The 17,225-nt window shown below is 51.0% G+C and overlaps 1 protein-coding gene across 1 annotated transcript in view; it reads right to left on the bottom strand.

Moving 5' to 3' along the window:
- The window catches only part of SYN3 (synapsin III), a 442,694-nt gene that overhangs the window by 1,010 nt on the left and 424,459 nt on the right, over positions 1-17,225 (bottom strand). The window contains exons 11-14 of the mRNA XM_057741452.1: positions 14,766-14,868; positions 9,233-9,367; positions 8,248-8,335; positions 2,574-2,865 (exon numbers count right to left, since the gene is read on the bottom strand). Coding sequence (XP_057597435.1) covers positions 2,574-2,865; positions 8,248-8,335; positions 9,233-9,367; positions 14,766-14,868 — 618 coding nt within the window. The remainder of the gene's footprint in view (positions 1-2,573; positions 2,866-8,247; positions 8,336-9,232; positions 9,368-14,765; positions 14,869-17,225) is intronic.

The raw sequence follows: 17,225 nt of genomic DNA, 5'->3' as shown, positions 1-17,225 counted from the left end.
GTGTTATCCAGGACTAAGTTCAGAGTAGGCATTTGATAAATATCTACTGATTTGAATTGAATCAAATAATACTTTAAAGCAACAACCCAGGAGATTTAAGTGTTTTTAGCTGGAATACTACAAGGCTAGTGCCCAAACCTGGCTTAAGTCCCAAAGCCCTTGTCTGTCCTGTGATTAGCTGGGCTGTATCTTTTCACATGTGAGAGGCTGTCACAGGTACACCTGTATGGAGCCAGTAGCATTCTAAGTGCTAACTGTGCAAAAACTCATTTTAACCCTTACAATAATCCTGTGGGGCAAGTACTATTGCCCCCATTTTGTATGAGAGGAAGTTTAAGCACAGAGAGATTAGGTAACTTTTCTGAGAGTCACGCAGCTTTCAAGGGGCAGAGCTGCAGTTGAACCCAGGTGGTCCGACTCTAGAGTCTGTGCTGTCAACCTCTATGCCTGTTGCTGGAGGACCACTTGCTAATGTTATCAAACTAAAAATGCATTTATCCTTTGATCCAATAATTCCATTTCAGGTCTTTTCTATACAGCTGATCCCGCACATATAAGAAGCAGCATGTTTTCAAGGCTATTCACTACAAGTTTCTTTGTAAGAGCATACCACATTTCCATTTATGGTAGGTTAGTTAAATTGTAGTATAACTATGCAGTGGAATACTATACAGCTGTGAAAAGGAGAAAGTGTCAATGAACTGAGTGGAAGAGCTCCAGGATTTATTGTTAAAGGTAAAAGCAGGGAGCGGAATGGTGTGGATGGTGAATATTGCTGATTGTGTAAATAACTGGAAGGAGGGAATCAGAACATTTATTTCTGTATTTGCAGAAGGAAACACTGGAGGCACACACAAGGAACTAACAAAAGTGGTTACCTCTGGGGAGCAGGGGGCAGGAAAGCCTTGGATGGGAATGAGGGGGGAGTCAGGTTTTTCAATAAAAACATCGATATCTTTTAGATCTTTGAACCATGTGAATGTATCACCTATTCAGAAAAACTATGGTTAGCACGACTCATGGGCTGAATGTCCTGTGCTCAATCCTAGCTCTTCTGCTTCCTAACGGTGGAAACTCTGTCAAGTTATTCATCTCTTTCTCTATTTACTCATTTGTAAAATGGGGATAATAATAGTTATTAACCCCTAACCTTGTGAGAATTAAAGACACAAACCAACCAGGTAAAGTGTTTGGTACATGGTAAGTAGATAATAGATGTTAGCAGTGAAATGATGATTATTAATATTAGTGTTTGGAGTTGAAGGAAGGGAGAAGCTTTCCAAAGAAAACATACTTGGGATCTCTCTTTCTGACCTCAAACCAAGAGATGGGTTTGAGAGGAAACAGGAAAGAGGATGTATGTGTGCATTGGGATGGATCCTTTACAAAGTGGCAGCAACCCCCTTCCTGTCCCCATCATCTAGCCTTTCACAGTGCGACTCTGCAGGTCCTCCTATCAAGAGACTATTTCCCCACCTCTTTAATCTGGGCTTGACCATGTGACTTTAAAAAAAATTTATTTATTTATTTGGCTGTGCTGGGTCTTAGTTGCAGCATGCAGGATCTTTAGTTGCAGTGTGTGGAATCTTTAGCTGCAGCATGCAGGGTCTTTAGTTACGGGATGCGAACTCTCAGTTGAGGCATGTGGGATCTAGTTCCCTGAGCAGGGACTGAACCTGGGCTCCCTGCATTGGGAGAGCATGGAGCCTTAGCTACTGGATCACCAGGGAAGTCCCATGTGGCTTGTTTTTATCAAAAGCGTGTGACGGGATGAAATGACATTATGCGGCTTCTAAGGCTGGACCTCGAGAGGCCTTGAAGCTTCTCCTTTTGCCTTTTGGAATGTAATTCTACCACGTGAGGAAGTTGGGCCCGGCCTGCTGGAGGATGAGGCCCAAGAAGAGAGAGAGAGAGGCTCAGCTGACAGGTAACACCGACAACCAGATGTGTGCAGGAGGCCCTCTTGGACCACCCAGCCCCAGGTATGCCGCCGGATGACTACAGCCATATGGGTAATCCCAGGAGAGCAGCGCTGCTAGATTCAGTAAGTAAAAGTACAGGACACCGAGTTAAATTTGAAATTCAGGTGAAAAACAAATACTTTTTGAGTGTAAGTGTATCCCATGAAGGCATGCTTATGCTCAAAATTATTCATGGTTTATCTGAAATTCAGGTAACTGGGCATGCTGCATTTTACCTGACAACTCCACAGGAGAGACCAGCAGAAGATCCTCCCAGCTGAGCCAAACTCAGAACAAATTGCCAAACCAAAGAATTATGAGCAAAGAAAACGGTTGTTTTCTTAAGCCACTAAGTTTCAGGGTGGTCTGTTATGCAACAAGAGATAAATGATGCCTGTACATGTGGAGGACCACCGTGCGGCCTAATCTATGCTCTCCCCTTGCTGGACCGCGCCTGACCTCCAGGTTGCATCCTCTAGGCTTCCTTCTACCCATTGAAAGTCTGGGTGAAGCCTTGGTGAGTCGTGCTCTGCCTCCGAGTCCCTGACCCTGAGCCAGCCCAGCTCTGTCCACACTCCACCCTACGCCCTTCCCAATCTCCAGAGCACTTACTTGAGATGAGGGTGGGGTGTTGCTGGCTTCTTGGACTCTTCGCCCTGTTGGGAGGTGCTGCGGCCCTGCACGGGGGGCCGGGGCTGTGAGGTAAGGGTGGCGCCCGGCTTGGAGGCCTGGTTTGGAGAGCTGCCTCCGGACGCGCGGGACAGCTGTGGAGAGCCTGGTGACCTCTGCTGCTGTGGAGATCCAGTTGGGGGGCTCAGGGGCTGCTGGCCTTGTGGGGAGAGCCTCTGTTGGGAGGGGCTTCCAGACCTTGGGGGCTGAGGAGACGGAGCTTGGCGAGGGGCCCCTACAGGGAGGAAAAAGGTATTATATTCAAATATTTTAGGATAAATATGGCTGTGCACAAGTGTCACTTCAGGGATGTCCATTACAGTGTTTTTCTTTTCTCTTTTTAAATTTTTTTTTGATGTGGACCATTTTTTTTTAAAGTCTTTATTGAATTTGTTACAATACTGCTTCTGTTTTGTGTTTTGGTGTTTTGGCCACGAGGCATGTGGGATCTTAGCCCCCTGACCAGGGATTGAACCCACACCCCTGCATGGGAAGGCAAAGTCTTAACAGCTGGACCGCCAGGGAAGTCCCTACAGTGTTTTTCATAAAGTAAAAAACTGAAAACAATACAAATGCCTAACCGTAGGGGAAGTGACTAGGAACATTAAGATAAATTCGTATAATGGAATATGCTATCATCATCACGTATGATGTGGTGAAATAATATTAAATGACATGGGATGTTGATAATATATGCTAAATACATACTGCTAGACAAAAAAGCAGCTTATAAAACAGTATTTGTAGTTTAATTCCATTTTGGCATGTATCTATAGATAGAGAGATAGATAGATGCTAGATATAAAGCTATGTAAAAAAAGAAAGACTGGAAGGTTATACGTTAAAACCAGTGTGTCTCGAACTTTAATGGCATATGAATCACCAGGGCATCTTGTCAAAATAAGAGTGGTGTCATGAACTGAATTGTGTCCCCTCACAAGATTCATATGGTGGAGTCCTAACGCTCCGTGTGACTGTATTTGGAAATAGGGCCTTAAAGGAGGCGATTATTGTTAAATGACGTCATAAAGGTGGGGCCTAATCCAATAGGGCTGATGTCCTTGTGAGGAGAGAGAGAGAGAGAGACCAGGGACCTGCACACACAGAGGAAAGGCCATGTGAAGACACAGTGAGAAGGTGCTGTCTGCAAGCCCTGGGGAGAAGTTTTGACCCTGGTGGCACTCTGATCTTGGACTTCTAGCACCTTGAGAAAATAAAAGGTTGCTGATGAAGCCACTCAGTCTGTGGTACTTTGTTAGGGCAACACAGGTGGGGTCTACATTGCTAACAAGCTCCCAGGTGATGTTTCCGCTTTCCATGCTTTGGGTAGTGAGGCACTGAGCGATGATTATATACGTGGTGGGATGGTGAGGGATTTAAATTTCCTTTTGCTCACCGAAGTTTTCCACACTGAAGATATATTACTTTTGAAACAATGAAAATAATTATCCCTTACTTTTGGATAGCTCTCTAAACTTTCCTAAGAACTTTCAAAAGCAATTTATCATTTGATCTAGAGAGAGGCCGGTAGGGAAGATACCGTTCTTCTCATCCCACTGAGGTGGAAAACAGCCTCATTAAGGTTTCACAACTAGAACGGATAACTACAGAAAGCCCACGGAGGAGCTTGGCTTCACCCTGTCGCCGCACAGAGCATATAGGCTTTCACCTACAAGCGAAGGGGCGTCACAAGTTTGGGGACGTTTTAGCCTCCCAGAAATGACTCTGAGTAGAATTCCAAGGCCCCAAGCAAGCAAAGGGCACTCTTCTCACCCCTGAACCTGGGTGTCAGGACTGCTGATTGTGAAACGCATTTTGGCAATGCAGACTGGCTGCCTGATGGTCTCCATCTCAGGATACAGCAGCTCCTGGGAGGGTGGGATGTACTGTGGTGATTCTGGCTATGCTTTGCTGAGAGGATAGGAGACTGAGAGTTTAAAAGGGGCTGGAGCTCAACTCTGAGCCCTTTCATAATGTGGCTTCCACTGTGTGAGCTCCACGAGTCTCTGCTGTGTCCTCTCTACCGTGTCCCGGCCTTGCGCTGGGCATCCTCACAGCCCGTGGGTTAGGCGTTACTATCATCCCCATTTTACAAGGAAACTCAATCCCACATATACTGTGACGTGCTCAAAATGTGTCACTTCTAATAACAGGAAGAGTCGAGATTAAAACCTAGATCTCTCAGACTCAAAGCTCCGTTTTCTTTTGTTACTCTTTTTTCCCTTTCTTTTACTGTACCACACAGGGCAGCACCTTTGTGCCAATTAAGAAAAAGGTGCTTTCCTCCAGTGGCGGCCACTCTGAGCCCGGTGCAAAGGGAGCAAGAACTAGATTTCAGCTAGTTCTCAGCTGGGTCCTTTGTGGAGGGCATGACCCGCACGTCTGGTGGCCCCAACACCATACAGGTACCAGAGCCCCGGGTCCTGACTTAAGCCTTGACATTAACTTGCCACGTGACTGTGGGTAAGTCACTTCTCCTCTTTGGACCCTTGTTTGAAAATGAGGTCATTGGACTATACATCAAACATCCCTCAGCATTTGAACATCTTTGTGAGCTTGTGAAACACTCTCCAGGTTGGACTGAATTGCATAGTACCAATCTAGCAACTGACTGCACACGGCTTGATTCATTCTTTTTTTTTTAATAAATTTATTTATTTAATTTATTTATTGGCTGCATTGGGTCTTCGTTGCTGCACACGGGCTTTCTTTCGTTGCTGAGAGCAGGGGCTTCTCTTCATTGTGGTGTGCAGGCTCCTCATTGTAGTGGTTTCTCTTGTTGCGGAGCATGGGCTCTAGGAGTATGGGCTTCAATGGTTGTGGCACACAGGCTCAATAGTTGTGGCTCACGGGTTTAGTTGTTCCATGGCATGTGGAATCTTCCCAGAGCAGGACTTGAACCTGTGCCTCCTGCATTGGCAGGCGGATTCTTAACCACTGCACCACCTAGGAAGTCCTTGATTCATTCTTTACCTCTTTCATGACTATATGTCCTAGTAGATTGAAAGACCCACTGATTGCAAAACTCAAACACCTATAGAGCCAGACAAATACATAAATGAAAAAAGCAGAAGAGTGTCAGAAAAATCGTGTGGCTTTAAAAAATTTTCCCCCTTGAGATACAAACACAGCTCAGAGACCTATCTCTTTAAAGAGGTGCAAGCATAAAGAAAGTGGCAATTGACATTGTATCACTGTGGAAGGGTAGGGAGGAGGAGAGCCTGAGGCAAACAGAGCCGTCCTTGCCCTGTGCAAGAGAGCAGCCGTCACTAAATACCAGTGGGCAGTTGCTAGGTAGCAACGCAGGCCCACTGTTTCTAGAGCTCCTGCTCTGTGCAGAGACTCTGAAATCTAGATGTTTAGGTAGAAGCTGATTTTTAAATGTTGGTTTACTTTTTTGTTTTTTAAACCCACCGTAGATCCAAAAAAACATTTCTAATTTTATCTTAACATTCCCCCTTCCCCTCCCCTCACTCTGCTCCTTGAAGCTGATATCTTGGAAAATCTGGATACTCATTCATTCACTTTTTAACTACTCATTCAGTCCCTATTATACAGGTGGGATTCATCAAGAGATACTAGTTATTTCTTTCAGCTTCTTGGCAAAGCAACAAATTTGGTATTTTTTTGTTTGAGCACATACAAAAAAAATTAACTTATATGTAGAAAGTATTTGCCTTAGCACAGCACTGGTGCTAAAAGACGATGAGTTTCATGAAAAGAGACCTTCACTTTCACCGAGCTGAAAATGAGTCGTGAGTTCAAAAAACAAGTTAATGTGATCTTGTTATTTGGGGAACTCAGTGAAAGCACTGTGTTTTAATTAGTGTTGTTATTTTTAATCTGAATGTTAATTCAATGAGCATTTTCTTTAATTACCCTAATTGGTTTTAAATTGATTGTTTTTCTACTCACTAAAAGTGTGTTTAGCCTCATGCCGCTTAAAATAATATCTCTTTATCGAGTGTGTCTCTACTCTGGGCTGGAAAGGAAACCAGAATACAGTAGCTCTCTGTTTTAAAAGTGCTCTGTTCAACTGTGGTTGAAAAAGTAAGTCCTGGGGCAGAGTGGGAAGGGTGAGGGTAGGGCAGAGGCACAGCCAGAGCCTGGCAGGGTGATGAATAAGTCGTTTTTGAACATTTATAATTATAGAATGATCACCAGGCAGGAGGGCAGAGGGGCTGCGTTAGTTATAAGTATTGCTAAGGATAACCATCGTTAGGAACAACATGTATATTATAGTTGTTAGTAAGACAAACGATTAACAGTGAGTTTTTAATGATAAAGGTTATATAGTTATTCACAGTACAGTAGCAGTAGTAAGAGCCTCTGAGCACATACTAAGTACCACTTCCACGCCGGGACCCCTTGCTAACTGCGTCACCTGCATTATCTCACGGGCAGCTCCCCCTTACTAAACAGGGCAGCTGTCATTTCCCCCTTTATCACTGGGGAAACGGAGGCTCTGAGGAGTGATGTAACCTGCCTAAGTCCGCCAGGGCACTGACCGTGGAAGTGGATTCAAACACGTGTTTATCTGCCTGAAAAAGAAGCCAGTGTTCATTGGTACACAGTTGTGTAAGTCATGCAATTCCCCTTTTCTTAAATGCTTTCTGCTTTTCCCAGAAGAGAAGCACAGACAAGAAAGATGAATGGGGTGTTTTATCTAAGACCTGTTGAAGAGGAAGCCATTTACTGCCCAAGGCTGATTTTCCCAAGAAGCAATGAATCTGTTACTTTGATAAAAGCAACTGGGAAGACCACAGTGTGATAGTAATGCTTTCTTTCTGATGGGTCTTAAAGCAGATCCTTAAAAGATCGCCGTGAAAATGCCTGGCCTGGCTTCTTGGTGCGAAGCTGTCCTGAGGCTCCAAGCTGGCCCTAGAGCAGTGAGTGTGCCCGGAAGGTTCTGACTGCGAGAGAGGACACGGGCTCACTTTCTCCCCAGGCTGGAGCGTGAGAACACCCGGGCAGCTGGCAGCCTGAGAGAAGGTTAGTTATTGCCACAATTTCTTTTTATCTTGCCATCAATAGTTCATCCATTCGTTAATAAATGGTGGCATTTACATAGTAATGCTGGGATATTTTTTGAGGAACAATTCCAATCGACAAGCTTCTGTATAAAATTCCATTTTTCTTTTTCTAGCTGGTTGGCTCATAAATCTATAATCAGGCACTGCTAGCGGCTAGGAAACAACCACTTTCTAGAAGTTCTGAAAGGCCAGACTTGTAAACCTGCCATTTTTTTGTGCTTCCTTGGATGAAGCCTCAACAACCACCTCTGTAAAAAGGAAATACTGTTGTTTTCACTGTTGATAAGCTGGGAGGCTGAAAATGAGAAAATAAATGGGAAAGTCCCCAGCACAGTGCCTGGAACATATTAGGTACTTAATACTTTTACTTTCTGTCTTCCTTTGCTCCTTTTCTGACTTCACGGGGGTGACAAACCTCACGGTTTCATTCATTCGGCATACAGAGCGAGGACACGCATCTGGGATAAAGTATTAAGATGGAGTTTTCCAGAGTGCCTTCCGGAAGTCACACGTGGACCCCGCAGTGCATTTCAGCAACCTTGCTGGGTGGTTCCTCTCAGTGGGCGGCTCTTCGTGGCTCCTACCTTGTGTGGGTGGCCGTGGCTGGGGCTGGCCAAGCGGAGGCCCCAGCTGGGCTTGCCCGGGGGATTTTGCTGGTTTAGTCTGAGGAGCCTAGAGCAGAAAAGAAAAGAAGGCAGTTGTGATCACCACAGCCATTTACTTCCTGGGTGGGTGGGCAGGATTTATAAACGTCTATTCATCGCTGAGGTACAACTTAGAAGATGTGCACAGTTCTTAAGTGTATAACACGATGAGTTTTTACATGTGGATACACCTGTGTAACCACCAAGCAGGTCAAGACAGAATATTTCCAGGGGAGAAGGCTGCCCTTGTCCCCTCCCAGCCAGCAGCCTCCTCGAGTATAACCATCATTCTGGCATCTGTTATCATGTTTTTGTGGGGAAAGGGGGACAGATTTTGAGACTTGCTTTTCCAGGAAGCTGGGGAGCTAGCAAATTCTTTGGAGAATAATCTGATAATCTATGGTGAGGAACATGGAAAGGAGGAGCTCTGTGGGAGCATTTGAGGTTGGAGGATGGGGAAATGGAAGACACAGTAGTCCCTATTGACTGATGCCCTGGGAGTGCACAAAGGGCATGTGTGTACACGTTGAAGCATGCGCGCGCGTGCGTGCGCGCACACACACACACACACACACACACACACACACACCCTGCTCCCTGCTCAGGCCTGGGGTGGAGGGCAAAGAGGTGACAACTGGTTTCTTATGTTAATAATCTCTGCTCACAGACACCTAAAGCCCAGTTGAGACAAGGTTTTTCTCCCAGGATGATTGAGGAAGGGAGGGCCTCTCAGAGCCTCCCAAACCCCCCTCACAGGAGCAGGGGTACAGGATCTCCCTCAAGCCCCGGCCTCACCCACACCCCACTCCTTTCTCCCCAGGTTGGTTCCTCCCTGGGAGCATCTCCTCTGGATCACAGCACCCATTCACAGACAGCCAGGCATTTCTCATGGCTACACAGTCTCCCTTACTTCCCGGGACCTTACCCAAGGCCTCAGGGGCGAGGGCACTGTGCCCCCTGACATCAGGAGTTGGCTCATTTTGGAGACAACGAGGTCGGCCATCAGCTGCTTGTCCTCTTCCACGTGCTCTCCAATCAGGGGCATGGAGCTGTCCATCACCTGCGGGAGAGAAAGGAGTCCTGAAGGACCCTCATACCAGGATAGCCAGACAGCTGGGCAGCGCATCCCAGGAAGGCAGGCTCAGAGCTCATGACAGAAGTGAACACTAGATGGCAATGTTCTCCATGCAAACGCCCAGCCCAGCGCCACCAGCTGGGAATGACCCCCGTGGAGACATCCAGTTTCCTGCAGTTCAGTCTAAATCAACTCCCTGGACTCAGTTCAATTCAGTCTACATTTGCTGGACCTCAGACATGTGACCAAGGGATGGGAGCCTTTGCTGACCTTTTCTGCTCTTTCCTTTGGGGAGCTGGTCTCCACCCCCTCCTTTCCCACCTTGGCCCCCACCCAAAATTGGGGCTGGCCTCCTGAACTTTGGTTCAAGGTCAAGGTTTTCCACAAAGCCGGAAGCAGTGAGGGTGGGGGCTCGATTACGACCAAAAAAATAACATGGGTTAGAGTCGACTCAGGGCTCGGAGAGGAGAGGGAAGAGGCAAGGCCTGTTCTCCGGGGCTCTGGCAGAGTAAACTCCTGGAGAGAAACTTCTTGCATAGGGAGCAGGCTGGCACAGCACTTATGCTGGGAGGGGGCGGGGGCGGGGCCTGAGAGATCACATTTGTACATCCACTCTTTTTGCAAGTGGGGAAACCGAGGCCCAGAGATGGGAAGGGTCTTGCCCAAATTCACGAAGGCCAGCGATCCAGGTGATTCCCCAGGCACGGGCAGCTATAGAAGGTCTTGAAGGGGAGTGAGTGTCTCCTCCCCAACTGCAGGAATCCAGCCTGTTCACCCACTCCACCCCCATCGAACGCACTGTCTTGTTTCCCCTTTGCCCGTTCTCTCTCCCGTCCAGGTCCCTGTACATGTCATTCCCTCTGTGCACTCTCCACCTGCCTAACCCCTTCTCATCCGTCAGGGAACATCTAGCTGGCCCTTCCTCTGGGGAGCCTCCCAGGCCTCCTGCTGTCCTCGCTTTGGTTGTCCCATGGGAGAGCTCACCCCACAGGGCCATCATCTCCCGTAGATGTGTCTCCCCAACCAGACGGTGAGCCCCTGGGGTGGGGATGGGCCCTTGTGTTCTGTTAGATAGGTGTGCCCTCAATAAGTACTTCTCGAATGGAGGAATGAAAGTTCCTTGCATTAAGTCCTGCTCATAACGGTAAGGATATTAATAAGCGCTATATTTCGTTACTCTGTGCCAGGTGCTGTTCTAAGCGCTGGGTGTGAATGATCACACGGAAATCTCAGAATAGCTCTTTGAGATGGGTACCATTACTATCCTTATCATGATGGGAAAGCTGAGGTCTAAGAAGTAGCAAGTTCAGGGGCAGATTGCTAGCAATCCTTCCATGTCTCACGGATCACCAAACCGCTCTCTGTGGTAAGAACTGGGAACAGGAGACCTGGCTTCCAGGCTTCGGTTCTGCTAGGGACTTGCTGTGTGATCTTGGTTGGTCACTTTTCCTCTGTGGGCCTGTTGTTTCCCTCAACTATAAATTGAGGGGTTTGCGTAGCTGCAAAGACCCTGCTAGCTGGGACTGTTAGGAGCCTGGGAGTCTAAAGCACCTACTATGGTGAGGCAGCTGAAAAGCAAACTCCAGGATGTGAAGGCAGACTCCTGAAGACCATCCTCAAATTGAGCTCCCTGTGGGTTGGGCCTGGGTCCTTGGCATCCCGGGTCCCAGCGCCCAGCACATGGACAGTCCATGTGGGCTGAGCTGAGTTATAACTGTGCAGTGTAAGTGTACACAGGCCTGTCCTTTCTCTTCCTGACCCTGCCCACCCCCTTTTGTTCTGGTTTCTGTTTTCGATATTCCCTGCAGTGGAAAACAGCCGCCACAAGGAACCTGAGATCAGAGCATTTTGGAGTACCCACAGTGGACACAGCCAGAGGAAGTGGACACTCTGGTCTCTCCCCAGGGAAACATTTTTCCAATGAGCAATGTCATTCCCTGGACAGGTCACGGAGGACAAGTTCAAGGGTCTTTCCCCTGAGTATTTCACTGTGAGGATCTTCACAAAACACGTTCCACAAATTTTATGTTCTCACCACAGAGGTGGCTGAAGAAATCAGTACTTTTGGATCCCTCTGTCTTTTTGTTTTTCCTGAATGGGGAAAAATACCTTTTATCTTCCTGGTAAAAAGCTCCCCATCTCCGTTGACCCCACTCTAAACTGAAGAGCAATGGAAACAACTCTGCAATGTTGCTGAGAGAAAAAAAAAAATCTGAAAGGCCATTCCCCTTCCCCCCTTCCCCTGGAACATTTTTGAGAAGTTGTTTTCTTGTTTTTTAAGGTCCAAACCCACGATCTTTTTTTTTTTTTTTTTTTAATGTGGAAGGTCTTTCATCCCTGACCCTCTGAATGTCAGGAGGCAGGAAGCCTGGGCCCACGGGTACAAATTTTTGTTTCCTAAGCGTGAAAGTTGAGGAAACTCGGATGGGCAGGAGCTCTTGGGGGCAGAGAGGATGCTCAAGCAAGAGTGAGGGGACTAAACGTACAGGAGGGAGGGGGAGGGAGCCAGGAGCCCTTCATCCGCTGATGGCGGGTCCCCTCTCTGAAAGGAAGCTCTAGGGGCAGGGTCCCTGCTACCGTGTTCACTGCTGTATCCCCATCACCTGGCTGGGAGTCTGGTGCCCAGAGTAGGAGCTCAGCAGTGAATGAATGAACGGGTGAGTGAATCAATGACCACACGTGTGCCAAAGCTGAGTCCACGTGTGGTGGTCCCACGAAGAGGTACAGAGGCAGGAGGGACGGGAAGGCTCTCAGGAGATGCAACGTCCTAGGCGTTGGTCTGAAGCTCCCGGGCATCCTCAGGAAGGTGGGAGCCTCGTTCGTCCAGGGAGCAGCCTGGATCTGACTTGGAGGCAAGTGTACAGGACAGTAGTTTCGCTCCTGGCCCCTTCAATGTCCTCTGAGACACTGAGGCTGCTGGGGGATTTCAGGCATGGTGGCTGCTGGACTTGAGGGGAGAGCTGTTTTCTAGAGCAGGACGGAGCCTGCAAATATAGATGCAACTCATCCTCGGAAGCTACCTGGCCTTCTGGGGGGTGCGTGTGGGCAGAGGGACTGTGTCCACCCTGGACTCCCTCCCCTTCTCCCCCAAGCTGGCCGCTCCCTGGGCTCGGGTGTGGAAGCCCTCCTGGCACGGCTGGAGGAGAACGGCAGGGCTCCCACCCATCCGGTCACCGGGTCCGGCCGCGCTGTGGGTCCCGGGAGTGGTGCAGACACACGGGGCTGGAGGACCGGCTGGCTCGTGCGGTCACCCCGGCCACGTGCTTCCCATTAGCGGCCCACACCCCGGGGAGGGGGCAGCCGCAGGGCTCTCCCTCACGTGTCTTGGCCTTGTGTCAGCACCGCTCCCTGCAGTGGTTTGAGGAGAAGGCCACAGAAGGGAAGCACTGGAAGGGGCTCTGGCGGGCGTGAGCACTGAGACGTGAGGTTGGGGAGAGAAGGGAGAATTCTCAGCCAGAGCAGTGTTTTCAGGGGCAGCCATGAAGAGCCGTGAGCTGTGGTGGGGGCAGGGAAAGGAAGTTAGGAGGGGAGGGGGGCTGTGAGGCCAAGAGACTCGGGGAGCCATGGAGGGGGAGGGGGACTGTGGGATTGGGGGGGACACAGGGGGAGGCATGGGGGGAGGGGACTGTGGGACTGGGGGGGACACAGGGGGAGGCATGGGGGAGGGGGACTGTGGGACTGGGGGGGACACAGGGGGAGGCATGGGGGGAGGGGACTGTGGGACTGGGGGGACACAGGGGGAGGCATGGGGGAGGGGGACTGTGGGACTGGGGGGGACACAAGGGGAGCCATGGGGGGAGGGGGACTGTGGGACTGGGGGGGACACAGGGGGAGGCATGGGGGAGGGGACTGTGGGACTGGGGGGGACACAGGGGGAGGCATGGGGGAGGGGGACTGTGGGACTGGGGGGGACACAGGGGGAGGCATGGGGGAGGGGGACTGTGGGACTGGGGGGGACACAGGGGGAGGCATGGGGGGAGGGGACTGTGGGACTGGGGGGGACACAGGGGGAGGCATGGGGGAGGGGGACTGTGGGACTGGGGGGGACACAGGGGGAGGCATGGGGGGAGGGGACTGTGGGACTGGGGGGGACACAGGGGGAGGCATGGGGGAGGGGGACTGTGGGACTGGGGGGACACAGGGGGAGGCATGGGGGAGGGGGACTGTGGGATTGAGGGGGACACAGGGGGAGGCATGGGGGAGGGGGACTGTGGGATTGGGGGGACACAGGGGGAGGCATGGGGGAGGGGGACTGTGGGATTGAGGGGGACACAGGGGGAGGCATGGGGGAGGGGACTGTGGGACTGGGGGGGACATGGGGGGAGGCATGGGGGAGGGGGACTGTGGGATTGGGGGGGACACAGGGGGAGGCATGGGGGAGGGGGACTGTGGGATTGAGGGGGGACACGGGGGGAGGCATGGGGGAGGGGGACTGTAGGATTGGGGGGGACACAGGGGAGGCATGGGGAGGGGACTGTGGGATTGGGGGGGACACAGGGGAGGCATGGGGAGGGGACTGTGGGGGACACAGGGGGAGCCATGGGGGGAGGGGGACCGTGGGACTGGGGGGGACACAGGGGGAGCCACGGAGGGGGGAGGGGGACTGTGGTGTTGGGAGACGCATGGAGAGGAAGTCATGGGGCGGGGGAGGAGGGTGATGGAGACCCATAGGCGACAGCCCTGGAAGGCAGCAGGGGGTGGTTGGCCTGTGAGAGACAAGGGCTACAGGAAGGTTGAGGGGGAGATTCTGGGACTCAGAGACCCTCTGACCTCTCTTATGATGGCATTTCCCTCCATTCACACCCCTTTCCTAACCTTCAGTGCCCTGCAGTTACTAGTTTACCATCCTTCCCTGCCAGCCTGCCCACCCCACATCTGTCTTGTTCAGGGCTCTGTCCCCAGGGCTGCCCCCACGCCAAGCCCACGGGAGCCCCTAAAAGTATATGTTTGTTGATTGAACAGACAATGGAATCTCTGTCCGGTGACCAGAGAAGTGTGTCCTCTTTACACACTTGGACACTGAGAAAATTTAAGAGTCCTGAGGGGAGAGAATCTTGCCAATTTTTGGCCCAATGCTTTTCCCCTATCATTAGGGCCATGGGCTGGGGATAGTTGTTTAACCTCATGCCCAGAGCTCTTGAGGGCCAGCTCAGAGCCCCTGGGCTCACAGGCTTTCGATGCAGCCGAGGGTGGGGATCGCAGTACGTGAGGGTGGTGGGTGAGGAGTCTCTGGGAGCCGCTCGCCAAGGCTTGGGCTGTACGTGTCCCAGCCATGGGCTGAGACACAGATGACCATGCTGGAGGCCACACTTGGACTCCTTCCCTCTGGCGTGCCTGCCCAGGGCCTGGCAAGGCCAGGAGGACCTCCTGCTCCACCTCTCACCTCAATGATGTAATCTCTGCCATCCTTGCTGTGGACGGCCTTGACAGCGCAGATGTCTAGGCCACCAAACATCTCCGAGCAGCTGTCCACCCACAGCCGGTACCTGCAGGAATGGACAGACAGACAGTGAGCAGGTGGGACAGGGAGCAGGGAAGGGAAGCAGAGGGAGAGACAGGCAGAGAAAGAGGGAGGCAGAGACATGGAAAGATGCCTACAGAAAAACAGGCTATGGGACAGACAGTGACACACACACAACCATTCAGAGATGGAGAGAGACAGGAAGACATAAGAGACAGAGATGTAGCAAGAGAGACAGAAAGGCAGACAGACAGAGGCAGTGGGAGAGACAGAATGGGTAAAAAGAGAGGCAGAGACATAGATGGACAGTGAGTGATAGAGAGAGTGGAGAGAGGCTAGAAAGGGAGCCAGGGAGGCAGGAGAGGGGGAGAAGGAATGGGAGCTGGGAGACATCTCAGAGACCTGACTCCACGCCCCCTAGAACTTCACTGGCTCCCCAGTAGTGGGGAGCTTGCCCTGCCCCCATCTGGAGCCATCCTGGACATCCAGCTGCCCTTGAAGTCCTTTTCCCTTGGGAAAGCTGCTCGAAGGTCTGCAGAAATCCCTCCCAGGCCCAGCCTGCAGGGACAAAGGCTGTATTCTCCCCCTGCCTGGGGAACGCAGTCAGGGGAGCCTGGCAGGCGGCTCCCGCCTGGCCTGGGGGCCTGGCCCTCTGGACCCGCTTCTTTTGTTCCCTTTCCAGCCACTTGATGGCTGCAAGGCCTGTTTGCTTTGCAGGGGAAGATCTCAGTGCTGGACTTTGACCCTGCAACAAGGGGATGGTTGTATCTGGAGAAGTCTTCCTGGTCTTGCACTTGGCTTCCCTCGTGGTAGCTGGATTTGGAGTCACAGGGGACTTTGTGTCGATGTTCTTGCTTCTCTCCCCACTCTCCAGGGTCATATAGGGCATGCCTGCTCTGAGATCTATTTGTGTCTCTGAGCCATAAGGCCTGGAACGAGCTGAAGTGCTCTCAGAACCAGCTCTCTCATCTCATCCGCTAATGCCCCTTGAGGCACTGAGGGTCCTGCTCGTGAATTTGCAGAAGGGACTGAGCAGACCCACTCCCACGGTAGGTTCCTGCAGACATAGCCCAGGTGGCCTGGGACTGAGCAGAGCCAGGGAGACAGTGCCCTGCTGGAGACATCTGTGAGCCGCTTGTGAGGCACTGGGGAAGGCTGGGCTTACATTCTGGAAAAGCCATGGAGAAAAGGGCCAAGACGGTCCCATGAACGCCCACTGGGGGAAGGATATGACTCCCCCAGACCAGGTGATTCAGTTGTGCCAGGTAATGAACACAACTCCCCTAAGACTAGTTAGCATAGCTGGGTACCCACCTTGAAGGTAGCAGCTGTCACCTGGGATTAACAGGAAGGGAAGGAAGCCAACACTTACAGTGCCTCAGCCTGCCACGGGCCGGCACTGGGTTAGCAACCGAACATTCCTCTCTCATTCAGACCTCTGGCTTGGGTATATTACCGCCAATTTACAACTGAAGAAGTTCAGAAAGGGTAGTTAACGTATCCTACGTAACAGGCATGGAAGGGGCAGGACCACTCACTTTCATTCACGCTGCTTCCTGAGCACAGAACCCTGAACCAGAAGTTCCAGGAGGGCCGTGACTGTGTTGTATCTCTCCCCTGTCTCACTCAGTCATTGTTGCCGTAGCAGGGTGGACCCACTCCAATCGCTAGGGGCAGAGACATGGCACAGGCCTATCTAATCACAGCATTGCTGCTTTCTGGTGATTGGTTCAGGGATGGTCATGTGGTCTAAGTCAGGCCAATCAGCGAATAAGGCTCAGTTTCAGGCTTTGATTGAAATGGTTGGGAAAGACGTCTTCTTTCTGCTGGACTTGACCCTGTCAGGATGCATGTCTGGAGCCACTACGGGCCACTATGGGCCACTATATGAGGGAGCTGACCAGAATGGAGCCAACATAGAAGAAAGCTTAACTGAAGTGGGTAGAATAAGGTCTGAAGTCCTACCTGGAGCTGTACCTCTCGAGTTTTTATCACCACAAGCCAATACATCCACCCTTTGGCTCAAACCAATCTAATTTGTGTTCTGACGCTTGCAACTGACACGGAGTTATTAAAGGAAAGGATTGGGTCTTTTCACCTTGGCCGCTTTCGTGCTCAGCATACATGGCATGCAATAGGCACTCAATATGTGTTCACTGAACAGAACTTGCTGACCCCAAAGCCCATGCTTTGTCCACTGTCATCGAATGCTTGCAAGCAGAGGTCACTGGGCATTCAGGAAAGGATGTGTGCGTGCTGCTGGCTCCAAGAGCAGGCGACAGGTCCTTCTCCAGGTGAGGATGGCTTACAGGGAGCAAGGCCCAAGGGACTTTCAGCCAGAGTGCATCCCTGCTGCATTCATGATTCAAAGGAAATCAACCT

This window comes from Hippopotamus amphibius, chromosome 7 (assembly GCF_030028045.1).
Source record: "Hippopotamus amphibius kiboko isolate mHipAmp2 chromosome 7, mHipAmp2.hap2, whole genome shotgun sequence".
In the NCBI taxonomy this organism is placed as follows: Eukaryota; Metazoa; Chordata; class Mammalia; order Artiodactyla; family Hippopotamidae; genus Hippopotamus; species Hippopotamus amphibius.
The sequence above is the reverse complement of the archived record's forward strand: the minus strand, read 5'-3'. Positions and strand labels throughout refer to the sequence as shown.